General features: G+C 34.4%; 4 protein-coding genes and 1 long non-coding RNA gene across 7 annotated transcripts in view; 3 read left to right on the top strand and 2 right to left on the bottom strand.

The window, feature by feature from the left end:
- The window catches only part of LOC144648044 (uncharacterized), a 29426-nt gene extending 16196 nt beyond the window's left edge, over positions 1 to 13230 (top strand). The window contains exons 5-6 of the long non-coding RNA XR_013569660.1: positions 11209 to 11263; positions 13174 to 13230. This is a non-coding gene — a long non-coding RNA (uncharacterized LOC144648044). The remainder of the gene's footprint in view (positions 1 to 11208; positions 11264 to 13173) is intronic.
- The window catches only part of LOC144647809 (histamine H2 receptor-like), a 410332-nt gene that overhangs the window by 350334 nt on the left and 38138 nt on the right, over positions 1 to 21860 (top strand). The gene's annotated exons all lie outside the window — the stretch shown is intronic.
- LOC144647795 (sphingosine 1-phosphate receptor 1-like) overlaps positions 1 to 21860 on the bottom strand; it is a 72330-nt gene that overhangs the window by 25895 nt on the left and 24575 nt on the right. The window lies entirely within an intron of this gene.
- On the top strand, positions 13421 to 14547 carry LOC144648936 (substance-K receptor-like). Its single transcript, XM_078508386.1, has one exon. It carries the CDS (start codon positions 13444 to 13446, stop codon positions 14311 to 14313), a length of 870 nt encoding a protein of 289 aa, XP_078364512.1. The 5' UTR covers positions 13421 to 13443; the 3' UTR covers positions 14314 to 14547.
- LOC144648934 (histamine H2 receptor-like) lies at positions 16741 to 19618 on the bottom strand. Of its 2 annotated transcripts, none has more exons than XM_078508384.1 (2): positions 19537 to 19618; positions 16741 to 18060 (listed from the first exon to the last, which is right to left on the bottom strand). In XM_078508384.1, the coding sequence occupies exon 2, from the start codon at positions 18021 to 18023 to the stop codon at positions 17040 to 17042; it is 984 nt and encodes a 327-aa protein (XP_078364510.1). In that variant the 5' UTR covers positions 18024 to 18060; positions 19537 to 19618; the 3' UTR covers positions 16741 to 17039. The 2 variants fall into 2 exon arrangements, with proteins under 2 accessions (XP_078364510.1, XP_078364511.1); XM_078508385.1 differs by having other exon boundaries at positions 16741 to 18078; positions 19537 to 19613.

Genomic DNA, 21860 nt, shown 5'->3' with positions numbered 1-21860 from the left:
TTCTAAAGCTTTTTGTAGCTTGTTTATAACACCAACACTTTTTATGATAAACTTTGTAGTATTCTTTCAATTCTTGAATTTGCGATTGATTTAACTTGTCACTAATATGGTTCCATTCGAATATATTTTTGCGTTGTTTTGTCATATATTATTGATTAGACAATGTTTTCTTTCTATTTTTAAATCTGTTGTATAATTTTCTGATATTTTTAATCAACCGTTCAATAGTTTTCAGCATCTCATGTATTAAATCTGCAGTTTTCATATAATAGTGAGTTAGATAATTTATTCGAAGAATATACCCATTGTTTTATCTAAAAATTGGACTTTGTGATACTCTCGACTATTCACTGACATTGCTGTGTTACTAAAACCGATTCTTTGTACAAAGTAATCTGAAGAAATTTTAATGCTAGATGTATTGATATTAAACCCAGAAAATGTTCGATCAATACTCATAGCATTATTGCAAACAGCGATTCTAAATTGATTCCCTATTTTAGTATACCAAAGATTTAAATATTTGCCTATATAACCATCTCTAATTTGCTCTGTATATGAATCTAACCCATAATCAAGGAATAGCTTATTCTGCTCCACTTTTAACCATGGGTATTCAAAGCTACTTGCATCGATAAATTCAATTTTAATCCTTTTATTATCATTGGTCTTGTAGTCATATTTGAATGCCATATATATAGTCCAGTCATTGGATTCATTGATATTTTCATTTAAATTAATTATGAAAACACCTTTAAAACCCCCTTTTTGTTCAAATTCTGTTAACAATTTAGTAGTTTGAAAAACGAGATTACTACCTAAGCCAGACACTACAGCACCATTGCTATCTGACATGATGAAATTTGATGGATCTAATAAATCGAAATAATACTCAAGTATTTCATTATAAAAGCTCTTGGGCTGTAATAATTTAATCTGATTTTCAAGAGTTGTTTTGAGAATATTGATTTGACTTACCAACTGTTTATAATTAACAGCTTGATCATCAGTAGTACCTTCTGCAATACCATGAATGGCCTGTGTTTTCATATCAATTGATGCATTGAAAGCTATTCTATCATTTTCAACATAATATAGCTGATCGTATATACTGGGTTCAACATTACTTTCATAATTCTTAATCCCATATATTATAATATAAGTTTGCAGTTTTGGTACATACGAGTGTCCTGACTTCATTTTTAAAACGATATCGACATAGAGATAGTTGTTGTTATGTTGTTGATACTTATGAACTTGAGCTATTGTTCGACTATAACCGTTATAAACTCGTGTAGTTACTTTATTAACAGTATCAATCAATGACACAACACTGATATCAACACTATTCTCATCTATTTCAACTGGAAAATAGAGTTCAAATGCCATTGTATAATAATTAATTGGTATAGGGTACATGTTGATACCTAATCTGCTTGAGTAGTAATTTTTCGAACTATCAAGAAGTAATTTTGTATCTATTACCTTTTTATTGATTTGATGAACAGGATTTGGATGATGAATTAAATCTCCAAGCTCGATATCATTCTCTTCACTAAGTTGATTATCACTGTCAATCATTATATTATTGAAAACGTTTCCTTTATCAATAGAGGTAATATGTGAACTGTCAACATACAATTTATTTACACCATCGGTTCCATATATTGGTTTGCTTAGATTTGTTATGCGATTATCGTTCATATCGAGATTTGCCTGCATCATGTTACTACCGTGAATATCAAGCTTGCTTAGAATTTTTTGAGTCAAAACGCGTCCTACGACCTTCTTTAAAAAAGTGTTATCAACGTACGATTTGTCTGCTTTGTTTTTAAGGCTTTGAGCTAATACACCTCCTGATTTCTTCGTTAAATATGTATTATCAGCGTACGATTTGTCAGCCTTAGTAGCAAGTTTGGTATCAATTTCAGTCCTTACTTTGTTATCCTCAACACTAACATAGCCTACGTTTGGTACAGATCGATCGTTATATAAACTTGGATAATACACTTCGGTATTTTGCAATGAAAGGCCGGCACAATCAAACACTGTTTCATTTCTGTTCTTTTTAAGGAAGAATTGGTTAAGATATCGTTTATTTACGGCCGTCTCGAGATCCCTTGAATAATTTTCAATTGAATCATCGATCGCAACGTCATCAGGCGTTTTTAGCCCTATTACTCTCTTTTTGTTCAAATTGAAATTACCTTCAGGCGTAACATCAAAGCCGACTCCTGGGTCACCCTTTTCACCTCGAGGGCCTTTAATTGGTGTAATATTAGTGTTATTTGATTGTAATAAACCGTTTGAGTAACTCATATTATATCAATCAGTTATATTATATTATATTTTTTCATTGAAATTCTTAGTTACGAATTTTCGTGGCTTATCAATATATAAAAAGCTAAATGGGTCTGCAGTTGCTTTGAGATAGTCGTTTTTACTGATTCCAAGTTCTCGTCAAATCATTCCTTGTTCATTATTAGATGGGAATTCGAAAATACAGTGATGAGTACAATTTAATCTGATTGTTTTATCGGTATTATAATAGCTTTGAGATAAATAAATGCAACTGCAATTTTTATTTCTTGAATTTGTAAAATAGTTGCGTATTTCGCTATCATTTTTTGATCCCGTATTGAGATAATCGTCAAAGATGACTAGTTTTTGGCCTTCATCTGATATTTTATCAAGCGGTATTATTTTATCATTACTTGCTTCAATAACAGAATAACCAGCCTCTTGACTAATGGGTTCAAAAGTATTGAAAAGATGTTGATATTTCGATTGCTGAAGATTTTTCCCATAAAGATATATTTTATCATAAAACAAAAGCCGGTATATCATATCAAGTAAAAGGTTGGTTTTACCCCCACCCGAGGGAGAAGAAAGCAACATTCTGAAACATTGATTTGGCATGAAATCGTATAGTTGTCTAAAGTTTGAGGCCATATCGTCTTTAGTGTCATAATTCGGTATTCTCATTATATTATATGGGTATATTATTTTCAGTTCAACATGGTGTTCAACACGGTGTACATCAAGGTGTTAAACGCTATGTTAAATGTTGATTTTTATATTCAATTTTCATTTTTTATGTAACGTAATAATATAAAATAAAATGAGTTTACTTAGATGGAAAGAGCTTGCAAAGAGTAAATCTGATTTGGGCGATAAAATCAATTATGTTAAAAATGCAATCACACAAAATAATATCGGTCAGCAGACAAGCCAAGAGTCATTTTCGAAGGTATTCAAACCAGTGACAAGTAAATTAGATGATGTAATTAAAAGTAATTTGCAGATAGCAAAAGTACCCAAAAATCGTGTTAAAAAGGGGATGAGAGGTGAAATGGAAGCTCCAGATTACTATCCTGAAGTTGATCCTTTTGAGGATATGGACGTAGATAATTTATTTGATGAGCCTGTAATGCCACAAAATGAAAAACAGATTGTACCAAAACCACCAACATATGAAGAATCTTTAAAAGATCTTTTAGAAGGAAAAAAGGAGATTTATGTTGATCCCCAATATTTTCCTGAATATGAAGATGAATTACCTCCTGAATACGATGAGGATGAAATTGATTATGCTTTAGATGCTGATGATGAAGTAAGTGAAATACTAGATGACGTTGGTATCGACGATTATGATGTAGTGCAAATGAAATTAGATCAGCCTGAAATGACACCAAAGAAAACCAAGAACTATCTTAATAAGATTTTAGAGAAAGCCAAATATAAACGGAGACAATTGAAAGGTTTCAAGGCGAATGTTACTAAAGAATATAATAGGGGAACTATATCTGAAGCGAAAAGACAGATTAAAAATAAGAGAATAAACAATGCAAGAGTTGCATTAAATGACTACATAAAACATTACGAAAGTAAAGCCAAAACGATAAAAGGTTCTGGTATTCGAAAAAAACAGAAAGGTGGAAATGTTATATTTTTTAACGATGTAAAACAGCTTCTCAAAAAATTGGAATTGATCATCGGTTCAATAAACGCAGGAAACACATCAGTTAAAATGCGAAATATGGGAGTCGCTATATTAGACACACTTTTAAAAAGGTCTACTATAAATAAACAACAATATAAACAGATATATAATCTGTACTTTAAAGTCTAATTTATGTAACTGTATTATATATATGGATCGTGAGTTAGTATTATCATCATATAGTGTTAAAAATCAAGGGAATAACACTCCTCAAAATTTTACAACTAAATTCAACAGGCCTATAACATTGGATAGCAATTACCAATATATGATAGGTCTCAATCGTATTATTAACATGTCATTTACATGGTTTAATTTAAATCCCTCATATGGTAATCAGCTGATTAAATATAGTTCAGATAATGGGAATAAATTTGAAGACATAACTTTCCCTGCAGGTGTTTGGAATTATTCTGAATTTGATGAATATATTAAAGAGATTACTAAGACTGGAGATGATGATAACCCTATATATCCCATCTCTATTGATTTTGATTCAACAACATTCCGAGTCACAATCACTTTATCTCAAAATTATCAACTTGATTTGACGCATAGCAATTTCAACGACCTTATAGGGTTTGATAAAAAGGTATTAAAGGATGCGGTTAATATTGGTCCAAGAGTCCCAAATCTAAGCCAAGATACCGATATATTAAATGTACATTGCGATCTAGTCAATACTTCTTTAGTCGATGGCGAAGAGTCGGATATCATTTATACTTTTTCGACCAGCGTACTACAGCCGAGTTATTCGTTTACAATCGAGCCTCGTAGGGTCACATATAACCCGGTTAATAAGCAACAGATAAGTAGCATTCGAATATACATCACAGATGGGAAGAGACGGTTAATTAACCTGAATGGAGCGGATACGTCTTTTTCATTAATTTTGAAAAGGATAGAATAATATAACATAATAGTATATAATGAAACCATATGAATTCAAGAGGTTTTACCATCCAAAATTTGGTAAATTTGTATATAAGCACAAAGGGTCAGGGATTATCGTTGATAACATTTTCAAACCGATGAAGAGTGTTATGTCGTCTGTTGTTAAAAAAATTGTCAAGCCCTTAGGTAAGAAGGCAATAAAATCAGGTATTTCTCATGCAGGTGATAAACTGGGTAAAAGGGCATCAGAAAAAGCCGGAGACCTTATAATGGAAAGGCTTAGGAATATGAGGAAGGGAAATGCTGGGCAAAAGTCACTATCCCCAATCTTACAGAAAGTAAATGCCTCACCTGTCAGACACCAACAGAAAAATGAAAGTACTGATATGATCATTAATAGATTAATATCAGGATCAGGTGTAAAAAGAAGGCGTTGAGTAAAATGAATAAAATGATTAAAAAAATTGGTACATAATTGCAAAATTATGTAACATAATAATATATGTCTTTTAGAACAAGCGAATACTTACAGAGGTCCGAGTTGGTTCGATATCAACTCGATGATGTTATTCGAGTCCCAGCTAACGGTCAGCACCAACTTAAAAACGGCTATAAGTTCACGATTAACGATAGAAGTTCATTCTACGATTGGTATAATGCGTATTTCGAGGTGCAATTCCAGGTGCAAATGTTAGCTGATGGAGCAACAACGGGGGCAAATCGTATCACAGTTATTAATGGAGCACATTCATTGATTGCCCACATGATGATTAAATCAGCAGGAAAAATCGTTTATGATACCGATAATCTCCATAAAGTTACTTTCGTTAAGAACCTCCTCGAATATAGTGACGATTTTAGTCGCTCAGTAGCAAAAAATAGTCTTTGGTATCTAGATACCGACCATAGGATAGCAAATGCTAATCAGAATGCAGGGTTTGAGGCTAGGCGACTTTTGACGACAGGTCTCAATGATGTCAATGTTGTTATACCTCTAAATCGTTACAGTTTCTTTGAAGAGCTGGAAGGGCGAATGTTACTCCCAATGCAACTCCAATTCAATATACAGTTACAGAATGACGCCGAATTACTTAAAAAGGCCAATGATGTAGATGATGGACGAGTGGTCCTTAATAGATTCCTTCTATGGGTCCCAAAATTGACTCCAAAGGACAGCCTATATGATAAGTTTGTTAGTTCCTTCTTGGTAAAGAACACTTGGAAGTATATGCGCGAAATGTATGAGGTTTCCGCACCAACGAATAGCAGTGGATTCTTTCAGATCTCATCCAGTATTGATAATGTTAAGGCTATCTTTGTATATCTACAACGAGCTAAATCAAACAATGCAGATGAAAATCCCTATGAATTTGATACCTTCAATATCAATCTTGACCGTGGGAATGGTAGTTATTTGACAACATGCCGATTGGAATACGGCAACGGAGTGTTTTATCCTGAGACCGAATATGATAGTGAGTCCAAAGTTAGGATCTTCAATGATTTGATGTCTTATGGTATGAGAAAGAATGATTACAACAGCGGTACACAACTCAACTTGGCAAATTACAACTCTCTCTATCCTATTATCTTTTTTGATTTATCATATCAAGCAGAGCGAGTAACTAGAGACCCAAAGCAGTTGATCTTCAGATATAAACTAAACGCTAATAGTGCGGGAGATAGTCCTTTCAACGTCCATGCCATCGTTCTTTATGATGAGACAATCGTCATTGACAAGGTGGGGAATGAGCTGGTTATTGTATAAATCAATCAATTGAATATTATGTATAAACCATTCTATTTTGTATACGTTTTATAAACAAGAAATTATATAACATATAATATATATACAAGTAATGACAACTTATCACTCTCATAAAGTGAATCTGTCAGAAGGACAGCGAAGGAAGCTTTTGACTGCTCATAGAAATAAAAGTGAGATCACTATTCGCTTAAGCAATTCAGATATGACTGGCAATGACAGTTTAATGCTAACTCAACGACAAATCAATAAATTGAATAAGGCTAAGAAGTTAGGTGTTGGATCTGATTTAAACATCTCAAAGACACAAATTCGAAAGGTCATTAGGGTCGGTCATGGGGCACCGCGAATTGGTTTTCCAATGATTGGAATTAGTGCTCCGAAAACGAAAACAAGATCAGGAAGGTCAACAACTAACAAATCAACAACTGATAACACTTCAAAGAAGGATGGGGGAAATATCAGAATACCAAGTAAGAAAGAGATATTATCTTATAGGAGTCCTCCAATAATTGGATCATGGAATGAGTATAATAGGTTCCTCAAATCTGGAGGTCTGATTGTTCCAAAAAAAAAGATTTTAATACCCAAAAAGTAAACAAGCCAAAATTCCATAAGAATATTCCCATGAGTAATTTTGATCTAATAAAATGGTGTTCATATTTGAATATACCAATAAAAAACGTACTAATGAGAGACGAGACTGTACCACATAACCATAAACAAGCATTATTTATATACAATCTTCAACCCTCATATATGAGGGGAAGCCATTGGGTTGCTACTTATGTAAAAGATAAGGTAATCAATTATTTTGATAGTTTTGGCATGCCTCCATTTCAAGGTATAGTCGATCACGCAAAAAAGAAGAATTTAACATTGCTACATCAAAACAATCAGATCCAGAGCATAAATACAACCACATGCGGATACTTTTGTCTATACTTTCTCAACGAAATGAATAAGGGGAATTCGTATTATAATTTATTGAAAGTGTTTGACATATATTACACAATGAAGAATGAAAAATTCATTCAACATTATTTCAGAAATATATAACTCATATATATACAATGACTAAATCGTATTGTGTACGTGAAAAAATACAAACTAATTCAGTTCCTGGTTCTAAAAAATATGTGAGAACAAAAAACAATCGTTTAATGCTCAAATCGAAATGCGTTTCTTGTGGTATTACTAAAACTCGTTTTGTGAGTGAGAAAAAGGGGCGAGGAGTTGGTGAAACGATTAACAAAAAGGTCGGCGAAAAGATTCCAGGATTTCAACAAGCTCAAGACGTTGCAAGCTTCATAATGGGTATTACTGGTGGTGATAAGGATTTATTTAAAAAGTATTGGTCGGGAGATATCGCAAAAGGTGCCTTCAACACGAAAAACGGATTATTCTCAAAGAAATTCTGGACATCTCCAAGTGAGCATCAAGATCCGTCATGCTCTGGAACCGTTTGGGATAAAAAAGCAGGAAAATGGAGGAATAAATACTGTGATTAATATCTAATCAATATATATATAATGGTTAAATCATATTGTGTAAAACAGAAGAAACAGACTGAGTGTATACCAGAGTCTGAACAATTTGTAATGGCTAAAAATGGACGTTTAATGCTTAAATGTAAATGTGTTGAATGTGGAATCACTAAAACTAAATTTGTCAAAAGTCAAAGTGGTGGAGCTCTTGCTCGTTATAAAGGACCATCTACAACTGATAAAATAGCATACATGGCTTCAAATTTTGTTACCCCAGCACCAAGTTTTGGTGCTATGGCTAGACTTTTAGCTGGGCAAGCTTTCAAAGGAGTGAAAGACAATGTTGATTACTACAGAAAGGGAAATGGTATCGATATCCATAAAGCTATTTTAAAAGTAGCACCAAAAAAGGGTTTTGTAATGCCTGGTCATCGTTATACAGGTCCTGGTAATCCTTTAGAGAAACAGGTAAAGTGGGATCAAAAAACAGGTAAAATACTGGAAATATATGAAAAACCAACAGGAAAAACAGATGCCGTCAGCATGCAACATGATGTAGATTACAGCGTATGTGCAAATAAATCCTCAAAAGATCAAGTAAAGTGTAAAAATGAAGCAGACAGGAAAATGGTTAAATCCTTAGACGCAATACCATGGAAAGACAGGCAATGGGGGCATGCTTTGGCTCGAAATATAATAGCTGGTAAATCAAAAGTAGGTATGGGTATAAAAAAAAAGAAGTCAAAAAACGGAAAAGGCCGTCGAGTGAAGAAAGTTGGCAAAAAGAATTAGCTGATGAGTTACACAAACCAATAAAGCGTAACTTTACTCGACGGCGTGTTATAGTTAACCATATTGATGAAATATGGTGTTCGGATTTGGTCGAAATGCAACAGTTCAGTAAATGGAACAAGGGATACAGATATCTTCTCATGGTACTGGATGTTTTCAGTAAATATGGTTGGATAGTGCCTCTAAAAGACAAAAAAGGTGAAACTGTAACTCAAGCATTCAAAACCATATTCAAAGAGGGGCGTAAACCTCAATATCTTTGGACTGATAAAGGGAAAGAGTATTACAATAAAAATATGAAGGAGCTTTTGGAAAAGAATGGTATAACACTATACTCAACCGAAAATGAAGAGAAAAGTAGCGTATGCGAACGATGGAATAGGACAATTAAAACCCGAATGTGGAAACAATTCACTGCTCAAGGTAATACGACGTACCTCGATATGCTACCCAAGCTGTTAAAACAGTATAATAATACCAAACACTCAAGCATTAAAATGACACCCGTAGAAGCATCGAGGAAAAAAAATGAAGGCTTAGTATATTTCAATTTATACGGTGATATGAAAACATCAAAACAGAAACCGAAATTCAAAATAGGTGATAAGGTTCGAATATCGAAGTATAAAAGAAATATTTTCGATAAAGGGTACACGCCAAACTGGACAGAAGAAATTTTTACCATCGATAAGATACAATACACTAATCCTATTACTTACAAATTGAAAGATCTCAATAATGAAGACATACAAGGAAGTTTTTATGAACCTGAACTGTTAAAAGCAAAACAGGACGTATTCAGAATTGATAAAGTCATTCGGAGGGATTATAAGAAGAAACAAGCTTTAGTGAAGTGGAAAGGATATAATGATGATTTTAATAGTTGGATACCAATGAAGGATCTACAACATATATAAAATTCGTGCTTATTGACTTAGGCATCTTGAATCAATTCTGAGAATAAAAGTTTATTTTATGACAAACGTTTATATAAAAGTTTGTATAAAAGTTTATTGTAATATGATTGGTTAGTTAATATAAACAATAGAACATTCGAATCTATTGTATTGAACCAAATATTATGAAACCATGACAATAATGCAGATGTTTAACCTTGAACTATAAAATATTAATCACCATAATTTTAATTTACCATAACTGTCGGTTAAAAATATATAAAAATTTCTAAAGTATATATATAAATGGTTGAAGTTCGAAATGGAGACAACTTTTGACACAAAAGCATATTAATAACAGCATCATTTACAACAAAAAATCAGATTAAACGCACTGTATAAATGATATAAAAAATAATGTATAATAAATATTATAATGGCATCAAATTACATCAAAGAAAAATTCATTGAGATGATGAATATCATAGAAAAACATTGCATTAAAGACAATACACTTTTCTTACAATTAAGTGAAAAGGAACAATCAAATATATTAGTTAACATTTGTACTGATCTCGGTATAATATCAAATATGATTCTACATAAAAACATGTTCAAAAATCTAATAAAAATACAAAAATATTATATTGAAAATGTAATATAAGACGTTCATTTTAAACGCACTAGAATCCAACTTGATAAAAGGAATAATTAAACGCACTAAGATGCAAGATTTTTAAAAAAGAGTATAAGAAGTTTTTTTAAATATTGTCAAAAATAATCAAAGATTATTTTTATCATTTAATCAAGGTTTAGTTTATAGATTTGGCTTCAAGGTTTGGTTTCCATTTTTTGACCTTGGGTTGACCTAGGGTTGATTCTGAGATTTGATTTCAGTTTAGGTTTTTCACTTTGGCTTCAGATTTAGTTTTTCAGATTTAGTTTTTCAGATTTGGCTTCAGTTTTGGTTTCAGATTTGGCTTCAGTTTTGGTTTCAGATTTGGCTTCAGTTTTTGGAATCCAGTGCTGATAGTAGTTATGTACTAAATCTCTAAGGCAAAAAATTTTTTGCCTCAGAGTGTAGTACATTACTACTTTCCTTCACTGGGTGCGGTTAGTATACATCACTCAAAGCAGGCGATATATGCTTTGTGCGCAGCAAACAGTATATAGATGTTTGTGGCGTCAATTTAGACAAACGAGAAATATTGTTCTTCCAACCTTACCCTCATGTGTTGCAAATATTTTGGTTGTTAACAGTAGTAAATATTTTCTTTTTGTTACGAATTTCTCTCAGAATACTAATTTATTGAGATACCTGCTTAAAAAATATTTTCCTTCCAACGATTTAAATCTTCTCTCTCTTTACAGCGTGAATTTATCTTTCAACTAGAAAATTCACCAGGGACAACTTTGTGTTTACAAGGTAGGTTGAGGACTTTTTCCATTAATTTTCCGTGTATTTCCTTCTGATAATTTTTCATGGTAAAAGTATATTCTCACCTTTCGAAAGACCGTTGTTTTGCCGCTGTCTATATTTAAAGTTTGTCCAAGTAATGATTATCGTAATTTCAGAAAGCACCATAATTAAGTGCGAAGACGGTTGAAACATTTCAGTACCACGCAGTGTAAACACGATTTTTATGCGAAGAAAAATAAGTTGTAATAATTAATAATAATCGTTGTTATAATGTTATGTAATATTTAGGCACTTAAGAGTACCAAAGTCATTTTTTGAGCGGAAAATATTATTGTTTTTTTTTGTTTCAGAGTATTTACGATGTTTTTGAAAAGTGAATACAATTTTATACAGTTATACAGTGGCCGGCTAAGCTGGATATGTTGCGTAAAATAATTCCTGGTGTTGCCAACGTATCTGTAAGACTAAGCCCTGAAAAAAGGGATTCGAAACCGTTGTACATCAAAACGAACGTCGTACATCAAAACAAAAAAATCTAAACTTTTAATCGTTGATTAAAAAAATGATCCGTTGAACAAAAACGGTAAGAAAGATTAATATTTTCGGAATCTTTATTTTATAAGCTTTACAGTGATATATAGTTTTTAGTAGTTTCTATGTAAGTAGCGCGTGTAAAAAGATATTTTCCCAGAAGGCACCCTATTTTGTTGACAGTAACCTTAAGAGAGCAAACTGCAATGGAAGTTAATGTAACGCCTACCGACGCTATATGTGTTTAGCAAGTTCCCTCAGCGTGCGCGCTCGATGCTTCACACCCGTTAACGTTACCTGGCAATGGAAATCGAACTAAATGCACTGTATGGACGGTCTACGTACGGCGCATTCGTCTGAAGCCGGTATTCAGTTTGACAAAATAGGGTTCTTAAATCTTCATAACACATCGAACAACAAGCACGAATTTTACGAAATTCGTAATGTGATTGAGCAGCGGTCAATATTGAAAACAAACTTTCAAATCGTATCCATTCAACACGCCAAGTTTGAACAATTTAAAATTCAGAACAGCTTTTTTTTTTCCATTAACAACAAATGTCATTTAATTTGAAGTAGAGTAACCGAAACTAATAAGGGCCCTGATGTAAAATGAAGCTAGCAAGGAGCGAATTACTTTTCCTTCACTGGGTGCGGTTAGTATACATCACTCAAAGCAGGCGATGTATGCTTTGTGCGCAGCAAACAGTATATAGATGTTTGTGGCGTCAATTTAGACAAACGAGAAATATTGTTCTTCCAACCTTACCCTCATGTGTTGCAAATATTTTGGTTGTTAACAGTAGTAAATATTTTCCTTTTGTTACGAATTTCTCTCAGAATACTAATTTATTGAGATACCTGCTTAAAAAATATTTTCCTTCCAACTATTTAAATCTTCTCTCTCTTTACAGCGAGAATTTATCTTTCAACTAGAAAATTCACCAGGGACAACTTTGTGTTTACAAGGTAGGTTGAGGACTTTTTCCATTAATTTTCCGTGTATTTTCTTCTGATAATTTTTCATGGTAAAAGTATATTCTCACCTTTCGAAAGACCATTGTTTGGCCGCTGTCTATATTTAAAGTTTGTCCAAGTAATGATTATCGTAATTTCAGAAAGCACCATAATTAAGTGCGAAGACGGTTGAAACATTTCAGTATCACGCAGTGTAAACACGATTTTTATGCGAAGAAAAATAAGTTGTAATAATTAATAATAATCGTTGTTATAATGTTATGTAATATTTAGGCACTTAAGAGTAACAAAGTCATTTTTTGAGCGGAAAATATTATTGCTTTTTTTTTTTCAGAGTATTTACGATGTTTTTGAAAAGTGAATACAATTTTATACAGTTATACAGTTTAACGTGTGTTATTTTACAGATTCTGTGCGCCGAGGTTTTTGACAAGACATTTCACCAGGGAGGGCCTCTTGTTGACAAGGTAGGTTAAAAACCGCTTCTATTCAAACATCAGTACATGATTCGCGTCAAATTAAATATAATGAAGTGCTTTGATGTAAGCTTCGTATTCGAAATAATTGCCTGGCTTCTTAATACAACCAGTAAAAAATTAACAGAAATAACTCATTTTTTCAACAGATACACCAGTAATTACTTCCAACTGCAAATACAACAGAAGGGAGCACTCAAGATGTTTTCGTTTCCTGAATGTATTACCTGGCTTGCTGTGGGCTTGGCCGAGTCTGTTGCTATAGTAACACTTAACATGATTACAATAATTGTATTTATAAAGAATCGTCGTCTTCGTAAGCGAAGCATGTACCTGGTTATAAATTTAGCAGTTATAGATATGTTGTCTGGAGGAACCGCTGTGGAAAGTCTATTCTATTATCGTGGAGTAGAGTGTAATGTATGGAAGCCATCTGAACACTGGCCAAATTACTATCTTCTGCTCTTTTTGTTCCCTGTTAGTTCTTTAACAAACATCACAGCAATATCGTTGGAGCGGCTTCACGCGACGTTGCGGCCGTTTAGACATCGCCTAATTAAAAAATGGGTTTACGGATCTATAATTGCCGTTGTTTGGGTTACAGCTGGGTTAGTATCAATTGCTTATGGTATTTTGTCTTCTTATTATTTTAATTACTACTTATGGATTTCATTCTGTTCAATTTGCCTTTTGATTATTTGTATTTCTTACGCGTCCATTGTTATTAAAGTCCATTGTGGTGCACAGCCTCAACACCATGGTGCAGCCAGCAGAGAAAGAAAACTGACCATGACATTGTTGATGGTGGTTGTCATATCTCTACTGTTGTACATACCAGATGAAATATACCATTTTCTCGATTATTTCACTGGCATCATTGGTTCAATGTCCAAAGTAACGTCTGCACGGTTACATAATGCTCTAAATGTTTCATTTTATGCAAACTCGCTTGTAAATCCTATATTATACGCTATCCGCATGTCAGAATACAGATCAGCTGTACTCGCGCTCTTTCGCAGACGACCTCAGCAACAAAGACAAGCTGCAGGTATTCCTCTCCATGACATGTAATACTGATAATGAGAACTCAAGAAGTGTTCCCTCTTTCCTCCCTGACTTTGTTAACTTGAAATAAACTGAAATATAAAATGATGAATAAGCACGTCGACGAAAAAACAATTATCTTCGTAGGTTTGAACAAAACAGATATAGACATAACAATGAAGACGCTACGCTCTGAACGTAAAAATAATTAACAAAGTCAGGTAAATTGTTCACCTATACTTGGAGTTTCAGAGAAGGCGGCTAAAACTTTGGCTTTAGAATGTACAGTTAAGTAACAATTTGCTCCATATTAATGTTATACCATCTTTAGAGCAAGTTACGTTTGATCGATACAGAAAGTTCTTTACATGACTGGGATAAGAGCAAGTTTGTTTTATTACCGTTAAGTTTCGAAAGCCCCCAGTCCCCCTCTCCCACCCCAACTCTGAAAGTAAAGCGACAACATTTCTTGGTTGTTGAGTAGGACTTCCATTTCGACATAGAACACTTGACCTACTTTTAATTTGAGCACTTTTAACCTGAACCCGCTCAAATTTGAAAAACCTGCTTCCGAACCCTTTTTTCCCGCCCCCGCTCCGGCTCAGAAAAATATACTGCTCAAATGACACACCAATGTTTTAATTCATATCCTGTCCCCTTGTCTTACGAAAGTAGAAAAATGCACAGCCAATCTATCGCAATATTAACCATTAAAACAAATGCTATACATGATCAGTTCTAGACTCACTTTTTCTCTGTTAGTGAACATCACAGATTAAAAATTGAATATTTAATTAAAGGATACTGTTTAATGTTTAAGGAGAATGTGAAATCATTTCTATTCACATCCCCATAGTAATATTTGTAAAAGTAGAAATGCAAAAATTATTTGATTTGATTTGACTTATTTTAGTTTCATAAATTAATTCTTCAATAGTGCTAAAAAGGTTTGTGATTAATTGTAGTCATTATAACAGCTAAAAAACATTATTTTTCATTTTGTTTTTTCAAAGCAGTCAATAACTTGTGTAAACTGTACTATCGAGTTAAGTTGAAAAAAAAATAAGATGTTATGTAAAATACAATTTTTTTTTATTACCAAGGCTATTATTATATCAAGAACGGAAACCGGTCATTTATACACGAGAATCTATGTTATCACCTGATATTATATGCTATTTGCTGTAAATAATAAGAATAAAAACTTGCAAGTGCTTCAAATTGTTCTGTTTTTCTTTGCGTGAAATTGTTATTTTCAAATATATATTTTACAGAGATCTTAATTACATTTTTCGTACACCCCAACCCTACATCCACAGGTCATCTTCCTTCAATGACGTAAACCGCAAGAAGTGACATGTACACAAGAAGCCGAACATGCGATAAACGAAATACATCCCTATGATCTAAAAGCTGTAACAGTTGTATTGATCTTACATATAGCAAATTTTTCGCCATAAAAAGTAAACTCATGTAAAGTGGTTCATAAGGCCAACATGTTGCCTGTAATATAGACATTGTGGTAAGACCATAACATAACTTCAACATTTTGACAGACATATTTCGACCTCGTGCTTCAATCGTAGCTCGCAAGTGATCATGGGTAACTACTAGTACAATACTCTTGGCCAGCGGCCGCTCCATATTGGGATGAGGATATAAGTTCACGCAATCAATAGAACTGGTAGACCAGCTTTTACGTGATCATTAAATACACAAGAACACCTGGCCGATATGTACATACTATGTTTATAACTGTATTTAAATATAGAAATAATTGTTAAGAATATCTTAGTGAAGTCCTTGAACTCTTACACTGGTATCAAAAGTATTTCTGTTCTCTCAATCAAATTTCAAAAGTATTTCTGTTCTCTCAATCAAATTAAGTTATCACATTTTGCGTTTTTGCATAACGCGTTAGAAAATTTATTACATTTTGAGTTAGAAAATTTATTACATTTTGCGTTAACAATTTATTACATTTTGTGTCAATTTTATTACATTTTGCGTCAGTATTACATTATGCTGCGATTGTTACTACATTTTGCGTTAGTATTACATTTTGTGGCGATTATTACATTTAACGGCGTAACACCTTGTTTCCGTCTTTTCGTTTACGGCACAGTTTGAGATCAAACTTTGCGACCGCTCCAGCGTGACACCTGCGACTGACCGGACGAAGATAAAAATGAACTTTTCTTCTTTACGTCGGAGGGAAAAATCAAGCCGTGGATTCGAATTTTGGCGAGAAAACGGCCTCGCGGCACGGCTCGTTCGAAATGCCTCTGTTCAGCCTTGACTTCGTCTTATGAAGGGTACAACTGGAACCTGAACCCCCCCCCCCCCCCCCAAAAAAAAAAAAAAAACAACAACAACAACAACGATGAAATAGCCCAAAAGGACAACAGAAATCAAGAAAGGTAAGTGCATTTTCTTTATTTTATTGAGGAGAAGGTATAATTTTATTTCGTTGAGCGCTTTTATTCCACGTTATTTTAAACTCCATACAAAGTCTTATAGAGCGCTCAAACCTCCAACGGTCTAAATTGTAACACAACATCGCGCACTTCAAGTAGTCACACCCCACTTACATAAATCATTCATACGCTTACATAAATCATCGATTTCTCGAATCGTGAGTTTGGGACGCCTGTGCCCTTACATTCAGTTGTTTTCCTACGGCTAGCTAGACCACAGATTTCTTGTTTCCTAAATCGAAAATTTCTGTAATGGGTTGAAATCGAAGCCAAATCTTACATATTTCTGATGTTCAACTGAATATCAGGATGAGCTACTCTTTGCCCTGAAGGTCTTTGAAAGAGTTGAGACACAGTTGTTCTAAATTCAGGCATTCGTATGGCATACATAATAGGATTAACTAATGAGTTAGCCAAAGTCAACACACCGAAAGAAAATGCGATGTGGAGGGTCGATTGCCCAGAAATTTTCAAGTTTTTGGTGTACACAAGAAAATACAAGATCACCCCAGGCAGCCAAGTCAGTAATGAAACAAGCGTGACAAAAAGCAAGGTCACAGTCAGTTGCTTTTCTCTGTTAGCTGCACCGTGATGTTGGATATAAGGTCCGCATCGAACCTTGATATAAATAAGAATGTAAGAAGCGCAAATCACAACTAGAACTAATAAACATAACGAAGAACGAACGATATAATACAGTGACACTGATGTTACACTCCATTTCATTGTCTCGTATAACATAAGTGGGACGGATTCAACCGATATAGACAAAACCCACATGACACCAATTATTACATAATAAACCCATTTTTTGAGAAGACGATGCTGGAATGGACAAAATGTTGCATGTAAACGCTCCAAAGAGATAAAAGCGAGATTCACAATGGACATCAAGTAAAATAACAATACAATTGGGTTGTTGTTTAGATATATGAAACTTAATTGTCTATCATACGGGTACTCCCAAAGATCGCAGAAAGTTGCCATTCTCTCTGTAAGGTTCAGCGGCCCTGAGACTGCCCCGACTAAGAGGTCGACTATTGCCAGATGGATGATTAAGTATGTACTTTGGCGCTGTAGCTGGCGCTGCTTCACAAATACAATAATCGTGATGATATTAAGGATGACTATGGCCAGACATTCAGTGATAATCACAACAAGCCATGGAATGCATTCTGATGAAGAAAGGCGGTCCATCATGATCATCTTCAAGTAGCTATAGCTGGCACTAAAGGCACTGTTACTGTTGATTGTGGCCATTGAGCGTCTGCCTCAGATATTGGAAAATCCAATGTTCCTAAATATGATTAAAAAACTATGCTTCAAGGTTACTTTGGAACTAAGAAGAAAGTAAATTGATATCTGGAATTCAGTAATTTAATTCAATAGAATATATTAAAGGGACATGGTCAGCGTTCATGTTTTGATAAAAGTGCACCTCAACCCGAAATCAAAAATACGCGTAGAGAACCTTCAGAAATCTGCCTAAACCTTCTCGGTGTATTTCCACCTCTAATTTTCCTTATTTATTGAACTACTGAGAAGATTGCAGCAGATTTTCGAAGGGGTTTTTTGAAAACGTCCACCATGGACTTTTTTTCAAAACGCGAAAACTAGTGTCCAGGTCAGCGCGGTAAGAATGCTGACCATGTCCCTTTAACCCTCGCCGTTAACGGAGAGTGGCTAGGCCCCTAGCAAACAAATGCTAATATGAAGTAAAAATAAATAACAAATATATATAAACAGAACGAAAAATTTATTATATAAATAAGCATTAGACTGATAAAAAGAGCCGGACTATCTAGCTGCGCACAGCATTGCAAAAAGCCTAGAAACGGTTCATGGGCCTTCACATTCATTCAATTTACAATCAAAATTTCGAATTCACATAAAGAAGTTCACATCAGCCCAGGTTTTTTTGTTTTTTAATAATTTTTTGTTTTGTTTTTTAAAACAACAGCTGCAACAATTAATACTAAGATGACCAATACGATTGGAAACGTTTGAGCTATGATCTTAATAAACTGAACAAAAGCTACTGCAATCACACTTGACAAACACGTGTTGAGGGACCATGGTTTTTGTACCAGTTGTGATTTCATCACAGTAGGTTTTTTTTTTTTCATGATTAGCTGATAAACCAGGCACGGGATCCCAAAATGAACACGGGGGAATGAGATGGTACTGAGATAAACCTATTAAACCTACGAATCTGTGCTCTTTAAATAAAACAAATTAGAAATACAGTATAAATTTGATTTTTATCTAAAATAAATAAAATTACGAGAAGCAATCATAACTTCCCTTCACCTTTTAACTCTGTGTTCTGCCAAAAAAAATGTCTATGTTGTACCGGTTGAGAGGGGACCCTTTTTGACAGCCTTCGCTGTGACGATATTGAATGGAAAACGCGAAAATCTATTTTCAGATCTATTCTAAGTACCTATACGGCTTTTGTGGCAAGTTGTACTATTTCTTAAAGGGATATGTCTGTAGTTTTCCCATCGAGCTCAAAATTTAAAGTCTTGATACTCTTCTGCTGTGAAAACGATGCAGCAATCGACTTTAGTAATTGCAGTTTTTTAAACTGCCTTATCCCCGGCTATACGTTGTTTTTATCGTGTCAATATTTCAGAATGCTGTGCAGCGAACATTTATTTTATCAGTCATCAATGAAGTAATCGAGGCTTGCTTATCACAAAATGTCAGCCATATAGTTGAAATAACTGGATTAAGCAACTGATGTAATTATTTGATTTGATGGCAAACTCACCTTTAAGAAATGTTACGGATTGGAGGCCGTAACTTTCAGGGATTTCTGTTAATACTTCAAAAAGGCAGGTGATCGGTTTTTGGTCTCTTAAAAAAAGAATAAATTGTCTTTTATGACGGTGTTTTAAATCAAATGCTGTGTCAACATTATTTAAATAACAATGCTAGTCGAGTGCATAAATCGTCCATTTCATTTTGTAATATCATTAAAACGGAAATTTAAAGGCCTGTGAATATTTTTCAATATGACTTATCACTAACGAGAAGAAATACAAAATGCGTGTAATTTTATTTTTACTAAGTAATTTTTCATTGGTAATGCTGGAGTTTGTGACGTTCGTGACTCTCTAGTTCTGGAACGAGAGAAGATTCTGTCTGAGTAACGTTTTGCCCCTATGTTCAAATGAGACCTGGAGCAAAACCTCCATTATATAATGAGTTGATATACATAACAAAGGAGGCATGCGAGTGAAACGCATTTCCATAACAAAAAAGTTTGCTTTTGTTAAAAGCATTGACATTGTTATTAAGTGCATTTTCGTAAACCTCGACAACCAGTGAATCATTATTATCATTACTGGGAGCGGAGGAGGCGGGGGGGGGAGGGAATCGGGGTGTCGGGCAACTGAGTGTGCGCAGTACCCATCGCATAGTTTCTAAGCATAGAGAATTGAGTAGAATGGGTATAAAGCTTGACAATGTTCTTTGTTAGTTCACAACTTTTAGCCTTGACCGTGCTCGAAACACAATAGTTGTTTATTTATTTATTTTTTATTTTGTGTGAGCAACTAACCAATTGAAACGTATCTGTTTCGTAATTTATGTATAGTGTTCAAGCGAAAAACAAAAGATTGTGCAAGGTCGTAGAAACTGCCTTTATGAAAGGACTTGAAAGTGGGACAAAGCGGTGTCGGACAACCAAGTATGCGCAGTATAGTTTCTAAGGACATAGTAGATTGAGTAGAGTGAGAATGGTCCATCAAAATTTTGCAGTGCTCGCAAAATTACGCTTCTGCTCCGAATGCTCGCAAAATTTAAATGGGTGCTCGTCTGCTCGTGCTCACATATTTTTGCAAGTGCTCGCATGCTCAGTTTTTACGGAGGCTGCTTTTTGAAAGGTGCTCGTTGCTCGCAAGGCTAACTTTTGTTAATGCTCGCGCTCGCAGAGAAAAACGCTCTGCTCGCGTGCTCGCAAATGCTCGCAAAGAACATTCGATACCCCTAGAATGGTTATAAAGCTTGACAAAGTCCTTTGGTAGTTCACATTTTTTAGCCTTGACCGTGCAAGAAACTGTCTGAGCAACTAGTCAATTAGCCATGTTCAAAACGAGCAGGGGACTGGGTACGAATATTCAATATCGATTGCACTGACAAACTGGGCCCGTCATCTGAAAGAGCATCCAAAAATTAGTAACTCAACCAAATTTGAGAGTTATTGGTTTAAACGCAAAGGCATGGTACTCTTTTAAAAATCGTTAAAATAAGAGAGCTTAGTATGGCTGGATGGACAGCTGTCCCTCCAATCCATACTAAGCTCTCTTATTTTAGCAATTTCTAAAAGTGAACCATACCTATGCGTTTAAACCAATAACTCTCAAATTTGGTTGAGCTACTAATTTTTGGATGTTCTTTCAGATGACGGGCCCAGTTTTTTAGTGCAATCGATATTGAATATTCGTACCCAGTCCCCTGCTCGTTTTGAACATGGCTAATTGAAACGTCTCTGTTACATAATTTATGCATAGTGTTTAAGCACAAAACAAAAGATTGTGCGGGGTGGTAGACACTCCAACATAAATCTTTGCATCTTGTTATCTCCTTTGAAGTATGACGGGCCTCATTACTATTTTTTTTATTAACCACGTTAAAGGGAGACGGAAACATTGATAATGGCTACAAACATTATTAGATAGCTTAGTTTACTGTCGTGTATTGATATGGTTTTAATTAACAGTATTAGAGCGTCTTAGATAGTCTTAGTAACACGACCCCATAACCTGTTTTTTGTAATATCTGTAAATGTCTGTGTCGAACCTGAGTGGTAATTAGACAGGAGGTTATTCTGGTCTCAGAAGCTTTAAGCGGCTAGGAGGATTTCTACTCCACACTGGATGGGACCCTACGCCATCGCAGCTTTATCACCAGCATTTATTTGTTGTAAATAAAACTGCTGGAGCGATCTGTGGTCATCGCTTAAAATATAAAAATGTTTAAAACAGATCTAAAAATCTAAAAGGATACTCTAAATTTTCGATCGCCTTCTGCGGTCTTCTTCAGAGAATGATGGATTTTTGCAAGGTTCGCAGAATTCCAATAAGTTGCTCC

The sequence above is a fragment of the Oculina patagonica genome, chromosome 4 (genome assembly GCF_052425735.1).
Source record: "Oculina patagonica isolate OP01 chromosome 4, crgOcupat, whole genome shotgun sequence".
Classification (NCBI taxonomy): Eukaryota; Metazoa; Cnidaria; class Anthozoa; order Scleractinia; family Oculinidae; genus Oculina; species Oculina patagonica.
Note: the sequence above shows the minus strand (reverse complement) of the source record. Positions and strands in the feature narration are given on the sequence as shown.